The sequence below is a fragment of the Chlamydomonas reinhardtii genome, chromosome 9 (genome assembly GCF_000002595.2).
Source record: "Chlamydomonas reinhardtii strain CC-503 cw92 mt+ chromosome 9, whole genome shotgun sequence".
Lineage (NCBI taxonomy): Eukaryota > Viridiplantae > Chlorophyta > Chlorophyceae > Chlamydomonadales > Chlamydomonadaceae > Chlamydomonas > Chlamydomonas reinhardtii.
This window is the reverse complement of record NC_057012.1, coordinates 3,680,318-3,692,514: the sequence shown is the minus strand read 5'-3', so window position 1 is coordinate 3,692,514 and position 12,197 is coordinate 3,680,318. Positions and strand designations below refer to the sequence as shown.

The 12,197-nt window shown below is 64.4% G+C and overlaps 1 protein-coding gene across 1 annotated transcript; it reads left to right on the top strand.

Moving 5' to 3' along the window:
- The first annotated feature begins 211 nt into the window (after positions 1 to 211).
- Positions 212 to 12,089, top strand: CHLRE_09g390801v5 (uncharacterized protein). The gene is made up of 29 exons (XM_043065569.1): positions 212 to 373; positions 666 to 1,054; positions 1,435 to 1,488; positions 1,771 to 1,819; positions 2,174 to 2,321; positions 2,735 to 2,840; positions 3,135 to 3,264; positions 3,421 to 3,464; positions 3,736 to 3,834; positions 4,115 to 4,201; positions 4,583 to 4,662; positions 4,872 to 4,964; positions 5,202 to 5,289; positions 5,505 to 5,657; positions 5,946 to 6,008; positions 6,176 to 6,275; positions 6,492 to 6,634; positions 6,867 to 6,988; positions 7,361 to 7,439; positions 7,648 to 7,795; positions 7,976 to 8,153; positions 8,540 to 8,647; positions 9,068 to 9,179; positions 9,427 to 9,477; positions 9,726 to 9,785; positions 9,947 to 10,018; positions 10,544 to 10,659; positions 10,921 to 11,120; positions 11,350 to 12,089. The coding sequence occupies exons 2-29, from the start codon at positions 731 to 733 to the stop codon at positions 11,640 to 11,642; spliced, it is 3,300 nt and encodes a 1,099-aa protein (XP_042921148.1). The 5' UTR covers positions 212 to 373; positions 666 to 730; the 3' UTR covers positions 11,643 to 12,089.
- Positions 12,090 to 12,197: the final 108 nt, after the last annotated feature.

Sequence of the window (12,197 nt, the reverse complement as noted above, 5' to 3'; positions counted from 1 at the left end):
TGGCAGGGGAAGGGAGGAGGCAGGGGTCGTATCTTGTTTTCGGGGCAGCTAATCTGCACGACAGCACAGATGCTTCACTCCCGTGTCTGTTTGTAAGAAGCCAGGGCATCAGGGACTGGCGCCTGGCGTAATAAAGGTAGCGTGGACATGAATGGCGGCGTGGGGAGCGTAAACAGTACCTGGCTGGTGTTCCGGCACTGTGCCGCCGGATGCGAAGTTTTGGGGTCGCGCGGGGAAACATCAGAGCCAATTGCCACATAGGGGAATTGAACGTCACGCATAATTCTACGTTGGTAACCTGCGTAAACGCCCGGACACCAAGATTAACTCAGCGGCACACCAGGCCACATAAACACGTCGAGGTTCACGTCGGGTGAGGAACCGGCTTCTTTGTTTGGGTTGAAGTTGCTGGCTATTGTATTTTAGTAACATCGACCTGGATTGCATGAGCAAAACCTGCGCCGGCACGAAATTGGTGCTTGCGTCCATTGAATTGTGGAGCCAAGACGCAACTCTTGACCATGCACCATGAACTGAAAGTATGCCCGGCATATGTGGCTGGTTGAGCTCAGAATTGGGCTACGGGGATTTTGGCGCCGTTGACTGCTTGCACCTCACCCACACCCCTTGAGCTCACCTCGGTTCTCCTGCGGCCCTTCGCGCAGGCGCCCCTGCCCTGACGGTGCATACGTGGCAGCGTGGAGCAGAGCAGCGTGTAGTCAGCGTCTCCATGCATGCATCTGGGGCCTTAGTGCCCAGCCATTCGCGATGTGGGTTAGCAAGAGGCCTTGGCGCCAGGCGCTGTGAGGCAGGCCTGGCATGGCTCCGCGCGCCTGCGACGTGTGCGCTTGCTGCAAGTGGCCGCGGCGCCTCAAGTCGTGTGGCTGCAGCTGCAGCGGCTGCTGCCGAGGCACCCGCGGCGGCGGGGACGGCAGAGAGCCGGCTTGCGGCGGCGGACCTGGCCCTGCGGCTGCAGGCGGCGGCGGAGGCAGCCAGCGGGCACACGGACTCCCACATCTACGGGATCCCCAGGGACGAGTGGCTCCAGCTGCAGGTGTGCGTGTGCGTACAGTTGTGTTTGTTTGTGTATGTGCATGCTTAATTGCGTGGTGCGTGCGTGCGTGCGTGCGGGGTTGCGGCGGCTGTGGGCTGTGCAGATGGTAAGGGTAGAAGGGCAAGGTAGCACCGGGCGGGGCCAGAGGACAGTGGATCTGGAACTCCTTGAAGGAAGGGCTGGAGGGCGCGGTGGCGTGCTGCCGTGTTGTGCAGCACCAAGGCGCTCTCATCAAGCTGCTAGCCAACTATCCGGTACTAGGTATCTGGCATTGCTCACCAGGACAGCTTAGGTTACGGTGCCAGGCAATAGTTGTGGGCCCCCGCTTACCGTACACGGGCCGACTCTGGTATTGCCTTCCCCCTTCGTGTGGCCTGTAGGGCCCCAGCCGCTACCTGGGCAATGAGGTCGGCGCCGTACACAAACCCTGGCAGGTGGGGCGGGGGTGGTGGGGCGGGAAATGCGCTTGCACATGTGTGTTAGGAAAGCATCAACGATAGGGTCGACACCGTGCGCGCTTCTGTGTGTAGTAGGTGAATACAGGGAGACAGGGTCGACACTGTGCACGCGCATTATGTATGTTGGTCGCGGGTGGGGCCGGGAGCGCAAGGAGCAGCACTGCCGCAGGACCGTTTGCATGCGGCTGTGTGGCGGGTATTGCTCAAGACACGCCCGGCATACCTGCCCGCACCGCGCCTACACTCTCTCGACCGCAGGACGCCGCTGTTCGCTTCTGCCTGACCTACCCGGAGATTTACGAAGTTGGTGAGTGTGGCGCCGGGGCGTCAGGGCCAGCGGGCTGCATGCCCCGTGGGCGGCGCGCCCACGACCGACACCCAGTTGCACGCCTCTCACCTTGCGCTGTCTGGTTACGGTACTTGGTGCTGCCCGCGGCATACGGACGTAGTTCCTTGTACGGTACTCGCCCATCCCTCCCGTGCCCCGTCCCTCCCTCCTGCCCTTCCTCTTCCTTCTCCGACAACAACGACGACACCCTCTCAACCCTTGACATCCCCACCCCATCCACTCACGGTTCCGCTTGTCCTGACCTGCATCTTCATGCGCCTCTTTCTGCTTTCTGGCAATGCTGAAACCAGCCTTCGTCCCCCTTTCCCCCAGGCGCCTCCAACCAGGGCCACATCATCTTGTACACGGTGCTCAACGCCGCCGCCGGGCTGTCCTGCGACCGCGCCTACTTCCCCGCCGCCGACATGCGGGCACTGCTGGAGCGACACGGCCTGCCGCTGTTCGCCGTGGAGAGCAGGCGGTGAGGCGGGGGGAGGCAGGGAGGCAAGGGGAGGCATGGGAGCGGGTGAGGGTGGTGCTGAGGGCAGGAGGTTGCAGGAGGAGGCAGGCGAGGGGGTTACATTCATGTTTAGTTAAGGAAGTGGTTAAGGAAGTGGTTAAGGAAGTGGCAGGCGAGGGGGGGGGAGGGTGTAGATGCCAACCCAAGTAAGCCGAACCCATGACGGGTGGTGTGGGGTTGGGCTGCAAAGAGGAAGGCGCGTGATTGGCAATGGGACCAGGGGCGAGGAGTTGATTCCAAAGTTGCCGGATGCTGGCTGCTGTGCTGTTCGGGAGTCCGCCATGAATGGGCTTCCGACGCCAACCCATTTGCCGCCCTACCTTCTACCTTCCCCTCCGCCTTCCCCTCCCCTCCCCTCCCTCCCCTGCCTCCAGCCCGCTCCGTGACTTCCACGTGCTGGGCTTCAGCCTGGCCTACGAACTGGGCGGCACCAACGTGCTGGACATGTGCAGGCAGGCGGGCATCCCCGTCAGCTGGCAGGTGGGGTGGAGCTGGGGGGGGGGGCGGGGTTGTATTCACCATCCCATGAGGAAGCCAAATAGAGAAGATCATGGGATGGGGGGGGGGCTGGGGGGGGGGAGTTGGGGGCTGGGGGGCTGGGTTTTGGGGGCTGGGGGCCGAGCCGGAGCTGCATGCGGACCGGGTAGGGCGTTGTGCCACTCTGCTTGCATGAGCCTGCACACCTGCAGCTGCTGAGCTCTCACATCGTTCCCAAGCTCGCCCCTCCCGTCCCGACCTCCGGACGCACGCACCGCTCATCCCAACCAACCACAGGAGCGGCTGGAGCCGGCGGGCGTGCCCTGGGACCCCGCCGCCGGCTCCTGGCCCCTGGTGTTCGCGGGCGGCCCCACAGCCACATCCAACCCCGAGCCCTTCGCCGACTTCTTTGACTTCTTCGCGCTGGGTGAGTGCGGGAAGCGAGGTGAAGCCTCCTCGTCGTCGTTTGGGGGTCCCGGGCTAGCTGCACAGCAGGCCCCATCAACAAGTCCTGCATGGCTGCATCACACACACGCACGTCGCCTCCCCCCCTGACGCCACGTGTGTGCGCGTGTGTGCGCAGGCGACGGCGAGGAGCTCCTGGTGGAGATCGGCCAGTGCCTCAAGGTGTGCGCCGCGTGCCGCGTGCGTGTGCGTGAGAAGCACACCTAGCGCGCGTGTGCTGTATGCATGTGTGCGGAAGGGTAAAGGGAAGGGGCACCCACGCGCTCACGCCAACGCGCATGTGTTGGATGTTAGCGAGAACCCGGAGGGGCGGGTAAGGCAGTGCCGTACCCACTTAAATACCCATCGCACAGCTCCCAGCACTAGGCCCCACAGCTCCACCTCCCCCACCCCACCCCACTTCCCCTGCGCCCCTGCCCTGCTTGTCCCGCAGACGTGCGTGGCTGACGGGCTGGACCGGCGCTCCAGTCTGCTGCGGCTGGCGCAGCAGGTGGAGGGCGTGTACGTGCCACAGTTCTACGAGGCGCCGCCGGTGAGGGGCGCCCAAGGGGCGAGGGGCGGGAGGGGGCCGGAGGGGAGGGGCAACCAGGATGCGGCAGCCGGTGTGGGTACCGGAGGGGTCCGGAGGAGGCAAACAGCAAAGGATGCATAAGGAGGGCAAGGTTGGGGCACCCAAGGTATGGGAATTACTAGCACGTACGGCGGGTACGGGCAGGCAAGCAATTGTGGCTGGGGCAACTGCAAGCGCCTGCCGTCTCGCTGGCGCGGCCCCTGCCCGCCTGTGCCACCTTCCCTGTCACCACCTGTATCAGGGTTTCGGCGGCAGTGTGGTGCCTGTGGTGGACGGCGTGCCGGCGCGTGTGAAGCGCCGCACCTGCCAGCCAGACCCCTTCCAGCAGGTGGGTGGGTGGGTACTGGGTGGGTGGCTTGGTAGGTGGGTAGATGGGTGGGTAGCTGGGTAGGTGGGTGGGTGGGTGGCTGGATGGGTGGATGGGTGGGTGGGTGGTTGAGGTGGGTGGGTGGGTGGGTGGGTGGTTGAGGTGGGTGGGTGGGTGGGTGGCTGGTTGCCCGCGGCAAGGGCGGGCCCCTCAAGGGCAGCAGCACGGCAGATCCGGGGCCTAGGCAGACCGGCTCTTGGGCGGCGAGCCCCATCCAGGACGAGGGGGGTGTGCACGACTCGAACGGCGCCTGTTGAGGGCCCCCCTGGCCCGCCCCTCCCCCTTGTTGGTTGGTTCATCCGGGCACGCAACCGCCTCAGCTTGCGGGTGATGGTGTTGCAGATCGGGCTGGTGCCGTACGTGGAGACGGTGCACGACCGCATGACGGTGGAGATCCGCCGCGGCTGCACACGTGGCTGCAGGTGGGCATTGTTGTGGCTGGTGGCGGCGTGTGGATGTGTGTGTTGAAGTGTGTGTGGGACTGGCCGCCTCCCCCGACACCCTGCGTGACGCCCCCACGCCTGTGGCCTAGCAAGATGTACCGTGCAGGCATGCTCGTTCGCGCCTTGTGCTGACGATCCTGCTTCGCCCGGTTCACACACGCCCTGTCCACGTGCTCGCCCGCGCCCAGGTTCTGCCAGCCCGGCATGCTGACACGGCCGGCACGAGATGTGGAGCCAGAGAAGGTTGTGGCGGCGGTGGAGGAGGGCCTGAGGAAGACGGGGTGAGGCGGGAGAGGTGGGCGAGTGCGCGTACCTGTACTGATGTGGAAGGGTGTGAGCAGCACGTACAGCAGGACGAGGCTTTGCCGGTGGGGGCTTCGTGTTGTCCTCATGGCAGGTCATGGACCGGCCCCTTTCATGCCCCCTGGTTTAGTTTGGACTGGTATCTACAACCCTCCCCTGCCCTGCCCTGCCCTCCCCTCCCTACCTTTCCTACCCGCCCCCCTCCCCCCCCTCAGCTACAAGGAGTTCTCGCTGCTGTCGCTGTCCTGCTCCGACTATCTGTCGCTGCCCAGTGTGGGCCTGGCCATCAAGAACCGCATGCAGGTGGGGACCGGGGCGGGGAGGGAGCGGGCAGTAGCCGAGCAGGGCTGGGGTATATGCTGTCGTCGTGTATTCCCGTGGCCCCCCGCCCCCCTCTCCTCCTCGCTGTTTTGCTCTGGGTTCGGTTTAATTTGGGCTAGGATCTACACCCCCCACACACACGCATATACAGCACACATGCTCATGCTGTGCCTTTGCCGCCTGCTCAATAACTGCAGGAGGAGGGTGTGGTGCTGTCGCTGCCCTCCCAGCGAGTGGACCGCTTTGATGACAACATCGCCAACATCATCGGCAGCGGCCAGGGCCGCAAGAGCGGCCTGACGTTCGCGCCCGAGGCGGGCACCCAGAGGCTGCGTGACATCATCAACAAGGTGCGAGTGCGGTGCGTGTGGTGCAGGTAGTGCAAGTGGTATACATGCAACCGCTCGTCCACGGAGCATGTGTGCCTGCCTGCCTCCTGTTGCCAAACTGGGACAACACACACGCATGCACACGCTGAACGCGCGGTTTCGGCCTTGAACCGATTTGCGTTTTCCTGACGCACATGGACACTCACAAACACACACACACACACACACACACACACACACAAACACACACACACACATACACACACACACAAACACATACACAGACATACGCACACCTTGGCTGCACAGGGCCTGACCAACGAGGAGCTGCTTCGCGGCATCAAGACCGCCTGGGACGGCGGCTGGCGCCAGGTGCGAGGGACAGGACCAGCTCCAGCCCCACGGCACCCGAGGGCCCCGCCGCCAGCCCAGTCCTGCCCCAGGCCCCCGTTCCGCTTCGTCGCTTGTAACCTTCCTATCCCCCCCAAAGCTCTTCGCCGGCAACCCCACACCTCTCCACTCCCGCCATAACCCGGCAGGTCAAGTTGTACTTCATGATTGGGCTGCCCGGCGAGACGGACGCGGACGTGATGGGCATCGCCGAGACCATCGAGTGGCTGCAGCGGGAGTGCCGGACGGGTGGGTGGAGGCGTGGGGGGGGAAGAGGGCGGGAGAGAGGATGGGGGGGAGGACACAGAGCAGGAGCAGGAGGAGGGGTTAGGCAGGAGAGGGAGGGAGGGAGAGGACGCGTGCGAAGAGGGAGTACAATGGGCCTCACGGCCCCTTCAATGCCCGGCCCCGGCCCAGCCCTGACCGCACCACCTGCCCCCCCGCACCCCCACCTCCACCCCCTAGGCAAGTGGCACCTGGCCGTGAACGTGACCATCTCTAACTTCACGCCGAAGCCGCACACGCCCTTCCAGTGGCACTCCGTGTCCACCTCCGAGTTCGCTCGCAAGCAGGCCATGCTGCGGCAGGCGCTGGGCAAGCTGCCGCAGGTGCGTGCGTGTGCATGTGGCAGGAACGCAGCAAGGGGCAAGGACTGTGATGTGTGCATGTGTGTGTGTGTGTGTGTGTGTGTGTGTGTGTTGCGTACAAGACAAGTATGCTTGCCACACATGCACATTTTCAGGAATGTAAGAGCAGCACCGCAATGCACGGTACCATGCCGGCGGCGCTCCTCAGCTAGCCTCGCCCTGTTGCCTCCCGCTTCGCCTCCTCCCCCCGCAGGTCAAGGCCAACTTCACGTCCATCCGCGTCAGCGCCATGGAGGACTTCGTGGGCCGGGGCGACCGGCGGGTGGCGGGGGTGGTGCGGCGCGCATGGGAGCTGGGAGCCACCAACGACTCCTGGTGGGGGCGGGGGCGGGGGCGGGTGCGGGGGCGGGTGCGGGGGCGAGGGCGGGTGTGGGTGCGGGTCGCCCGCAGCGTCCTCTTAGCCGCGCCTCAGCCACACATGGATGCACGCTTGTGCTCACAACCGCTTGCTGTGCTGTGCCGTGCTGTGCAAGCTGTGATGCTGACCTACATACCGTGTCAATGGACCCTTGCTCGTAGCCATCTTCACCCGTCTCCATCAATTTGCGAAGAGACGCGCGTTGGGCTGGGGCACGATGACACTCCCCTTTCTCCTCCTCGCTGTTTTGCATTGGTTCGGTTTAGTTTGGGCTGGTATCTACGCCCCCCAACACACACACCTTTCCCCTCCCCGCCTGCCTCCTGCAGGTGGGAGAGCGAGGAGCGGGCGTACTCGTACTGGTGCCGAGCCATCGAGGAGGCGGGCATGGACTGGAAGTACCGGCAGGTGGGAAGGGCCAGGCGGCGGATGGCGGGGTGCGGCCGCCTGCGGTGGTTTTGTGGGGTTGCCGCATGCGGCCTGCGTCTGGCTCCACACCCATCACCTAGGGTGTTCACCGGCCATGCCCGGACACTCTGACCCGTGCCCGGAGTAAAGCCGCCGACACACTGTGCCTCCCTGACCCGACGTGCGCATGGTGCCTGTGCCTGCGCAGGTGGAGGCGGGCGAGTGGGATGTGCTGGAGGCGCTGGGTGACGAGCGCTTCCGCGGCCAGGGCGGCGGCGGGCGGGGGCGGCTGGACCGCGGTGTGCTGGCGGACGACCGACTCAACATGCCGCTGCCCTGGGACCACATCGACACGGGTGAGTCAGCAGGAGCAGGCAAGGTCGGGAGCAGGCAGGCGCCCTTCGCGGTGGAGCCTGTGGTACGCCGTGAACCCGGCCAGTGCCCGCACACACATGCCACGTCCTGCGCTGATGCACAAGCGCACGCACGCATAAGCACACCGGCGTTTGTCCTCGCGCTGGCCCTCGAGCTCGCAGGCATTGCCAAGTGGTGGCTGAAGGCGGACCTGCAGCGCGCGCTGGAGGCGTCCACAGTGCCCGACTGCTCGCACAGCGGGCTGTGCTCCGAGTGCGGCGTGTGTGAGGAGGACGCTGGGTTCGGACAGAACGTGGTGGCGGTGCCGCCGCCCGTGCCCGAGTTCCAGGGACACTACAAGTGAGATGAACGCGCGCGCGCGCGTGTGTGTGTGTGTGTATGTGTGTGTGTGTGTGTGTGTGTGTGTGTGTGTGTGTGTGTGTGTGTGTGTGTGACTGTGTAGTTAAGGGAACCAGAACGAGTGAACGTGTATGCGGTAAGCTGTCCGCAAGGCATTGCCTGGACTGTGTTCGCAAGCCAACATGTACCGTGTGTTTGGTTGTCGGCAAAGGCGTTGCCTGCACTGCACCCGTGGGTGCCAGCCATCACGCCCGGTTCCCCGGGTATGCCACGGCACACGTGTGGCATGGACGACCCGATGTACACCTCAACCCCCCGCCGTGCCCTTCCCGCTGACCCACCCCGCTGCCTCCTCCCGTCCCTCGCCTGTCCCCTGCCGCCTGCAGGCCCCGCACGGCCAAGACGCAGCGGCTGCGGCTGCGCTTCAGCAAGGGCGGCGACCTGGTGTTTGTGGGGCACCTGGACCTGCTGCGGGCCATTGACCGGGCCATCCGGTGAGAGGGCAGCCCGGGGGGGGGGGGGTTGTAGATACGGTACCAGCCCAAACTAAACCAAATCAAGTTGAGCTTGGGGGGGGGGTTTGCAAGGATGTTTGGAAAGGGGTAGGGGTTAGCCGCGTGGGGTAGCCGGTGATGCAACACAAGCTGTGCTTGTATTGAGGGTAGTCTCAGGGTAGGCTGGAGGAGGGGCCACACGTGGATCGGTTCCAGGGGCCGAGGTCAATCATTCCAAAATCTAAAACTCGGCAGAACACGAAAGAACTTCCTAGCTAAACACACGTCGCAACGCCATACCTAGCTACGTGGCCGCGTTCCTGGGTTCAACAGGCGCCATTCGAGACCACCACCACCTCACCTAGAGTTTGGATGAATTCCTGATTGCCCTGCAACCCTTGCCCATGCTGTACACTCCAGCCGGGCCGCGCTGCCTGTGGCGCACGACAAGTCGCCCTTCCACTCTCGACCGCTGGTGGCGGTGGCGCAGCCGCTGCCGCTGGGCGCCACCTCCAGCTGCGAGCTGCTGGAGGTGAGGGACTTGTGGGGCTGTCAGCCCACTCGTGGCGCGTTTGACCCGAAAGGAACTCGGTTTCAGGAGAAGGGGGACCGCAAGGAAGCGTCACTGCGGCATTATACCCACTTCTTCATTCGGCATGCTCTGAAAGTGCATGATCGCGGCGTCCGCGGGCCGCCGGCCAGTCATTACGTCGCTTCAGGTCGCTCACAGCTGCCCTGCTGCCCCCGCCGCTCTCTTTCCTCCCACCCTACACCCGCAGCTCTACCTGGCTGAGCGCATGGAGCCGGCGGAGGTGCGGCAGCGGCTGCAGGTGAGGCGGAGCGGACAGGACGGCTGGACGGGGCAGGGGGCAGCGGCACACAGCGCACAGCGGACAGGATGAAGGGAGGTGTGCTGATGGCGGCCCAGCTGCTTAATGGTTGAGGGGCTTCCGCACCGCGGAGCTGTACTGCTGTAGCGTTGGCATGGCCACGTTGTGAATTATAGCCGTGTGTCAAACCCAAAGTCCAACCGCTTCAGTTGCTTCTTGGCGCCTCTGCCGCCCGCTCCACCCCACAGGCGCAGCTGCCACCGGGAATGGTCCTGGAGGAGCAGGTTGAGGAGTGCGAGATATACAAGGCAGGTGGCGGTGGTGGACTTGGCTTGCCTGAGGGCTGGGCCCGGCTGCAAGCCCTGCAAATGGGCTCTGCCTGACCTACCTCATACATGGCGGGCTCCGGCGCAGCATGTCCGTTTCTCGCAGCTCACCTCCCGCCTCCCCGCCTCCCCGCCCCCTGCAGGCTGACGGCACTCGCTCCGAGACGATGGCCAAGCTGACACGGTCCGTGGAGTGGTACATTGCCGTACAGCAGGTGGGCGGCAAGATGGAGAGCTGTTTGGGGCTTGGGGCTGTGTGTGTGTGTGTGTGTGTGTGTGTGTGTGTGTGTGTGTGTGTGTGTGTGTGTGTGTGTGTGTGTGTTAAAAAACGAAACGAAAGCCCGCCCAACGACGCGACGGAGTTACTTACCGATACCCACCATTTTACCGAGCGTCGCGTGACTGTCGTGACCCAGGTAGTCATACTTACCCGCGATAAGCCTGGAACCCCACGGGCGACCATTCGGCCTGACCCCGCGATGCACCTGTATGCGTCCATGCTCCGCACCCTGGGCGCGCTAAACAACGTGTACCCAGCACGCCTAATTCCCGGATTCCCGCCCGCTGGTCGTAGTCGAGCTCACCTATAGGCAAAGGTGGAAGCATGTGTGTGTGTGTGTGTGTGTGTGTGTGTGTGTGTGTGTGTGTGTGTGTGTGCAGTGGTGCAGGGGTCCCCCCGGCCGTGTGCGCTTATGTACCGGGCCCTTGTGCTCTGAACACAGTGATGCTGCTTCCCACAGGTGTATGAGGTCGAGACCGATGCGGCCGCCGCATCCGAGCCAGCCACCTCCTCGTCCACCCCTGTAGCACCCGTGGATTTTGGCGCAGCGGTGGCCGCTGTGCGTGCCATGGACAAGTGAGTGGTTCACTGCTTCGCTGACGCGCTGAACCTGTTCATCACGGGCTGCTGTGGATGATGCTTGCCACACTCCACACGCCATGCGCGCTCCACCCCTGCCCTTCCCCATTCCGTCCCTTCATTTGCAAGCCCATCGCCTCACCCTGGTCCCACACTCCCACCCGTCACCCACACCACGCGCGTTTCTCCTCACTCCAAGAACACCATCCACTGTGATACTTAAGAGCCACTGCTACTCACACGCACGTGCACACGCAGGTACGTCATCAGCAAGCGCACGCTCAAGAAGCAGCGCAAGGTGAAGGAGGACCTGCGCTGTCAGCTGCTGGACATTGCCCACATCGCTGACCCGCTGGACAGCCCGCTCGCCACCGCGGCGCCGGCACTACTGGGGCGGCTGGCGGGCGCGGAGCTGGCAGGCACCGGCGGCACCTGGGCCGTGATCAAGTACTCCTCAGGTGCGGGCGAACACATGGGCGCCTGTTGGGGGGCGTCAGCGCATGGCAATGACAGGGGCTTTGCAGGGGCTATGTGCTGTGCGTGTGTTGTTGTGAGCTGCACGAGTGTTGGCATGGAAGTCCTGTCCCACGCGCCCTGGTTACAATACACTCGCTGTCCAAAACTCAGATTTCTACTGCACCTCAACGCCTGCCCCACCGCCCTCCCGCAACCCACTATCCACCCCAGGCAAGAAGGAGGACAACAACGTCCTGCCTCCGGAGCGGGTGGTGGAGATGCTGGCTGCGGCGGCGGGCGGCGAGGCGGCGGGCGTCAAGCTGGCCCTGGTGCACAGTCACCGGTCCGCCATCGAGCTGGAGCCGCCGGCGCGCGCCCCCGTCAACGAGACGCAGGCGCAGGTGCTGCGGTCGCTGGCGCGGTGGGAGGGTCACATGGCCGCCAAGAGGCAGTTCGGCATGGGGCCGTGGGCGGCGGGGCTGGAGACGCGCGGGGCGCGTGAGGACACGAATGTAATGGTGTGAGACGCGCAGGAGATGGAGGAATGGCGTGGGTGTGAGGGGAGTGAGGGCATTTGAGGGGATTAGAGGGGAAGGGGCAGGACTGCAGGAGGGGTTGGCGTGTGGGTGGAGGGGGGAGGTTGTGAGGCGTGGTGAAGCCTGGGTAGACTGGGGTGCAACGCGGACGTCTGACGGTGTGGTCCCGCTTGCGGTGTCAAGTGTGGCATAGGAGGTCTCTGCTACCAGCTCCGGCGCAGCTGCGCTGTAAAAGCATGCGCAGGGGAAAGATGGGATGGCTGGGCGGCGGGCGCGCCACGTCACCACGTGTGACACCTGCACAGGAGCGGAGGCTTCCAGACAGAATGCGGGTTGTGGGTGCGTCCAGGGGCACCTTTCAGGGTCGCCTTCATCCTCCGTGCGCCCCTTCCGCCCCTGCGACAGAATGCCTCGCAGCTGTAAACACCGTCACTGAGGTTGAGCACTGACCAAAAGCACGCTAAGAATGGGCCAGAGCTCGAGGCAGAAGGTGGGCACTCGGCTACACGACCGTGCCAGCCTGTTAACCAGGGTTTGTGAGCG

Excerpts from the sequence above, each read along its gene's own strand:
- CHLRE_09g390801v5 (XM_043065569.1), top strand. The coding sequence starts at position 731 with ATGCATGCATCTGGGGCCTTAGTGCCCAGCCATTCGCGATGTGGGTTA. Across the intron at positions 5,290-5,504 it reads CCATCAAGAACCGCATGCAG|GAGGAGGGTGTGGTGCTGTC; the intron begins GTGGGGACCGGG and ends CAATAACTGCAG. Across the intron at positions 7,440-7,647 it reads TGGACTGGAAGTACCGGCAG|GTGGAGGCGGGCGAGTGGGA; the intron begins GTGGGAAGGGCC and ends GTGCCTGCGCAG.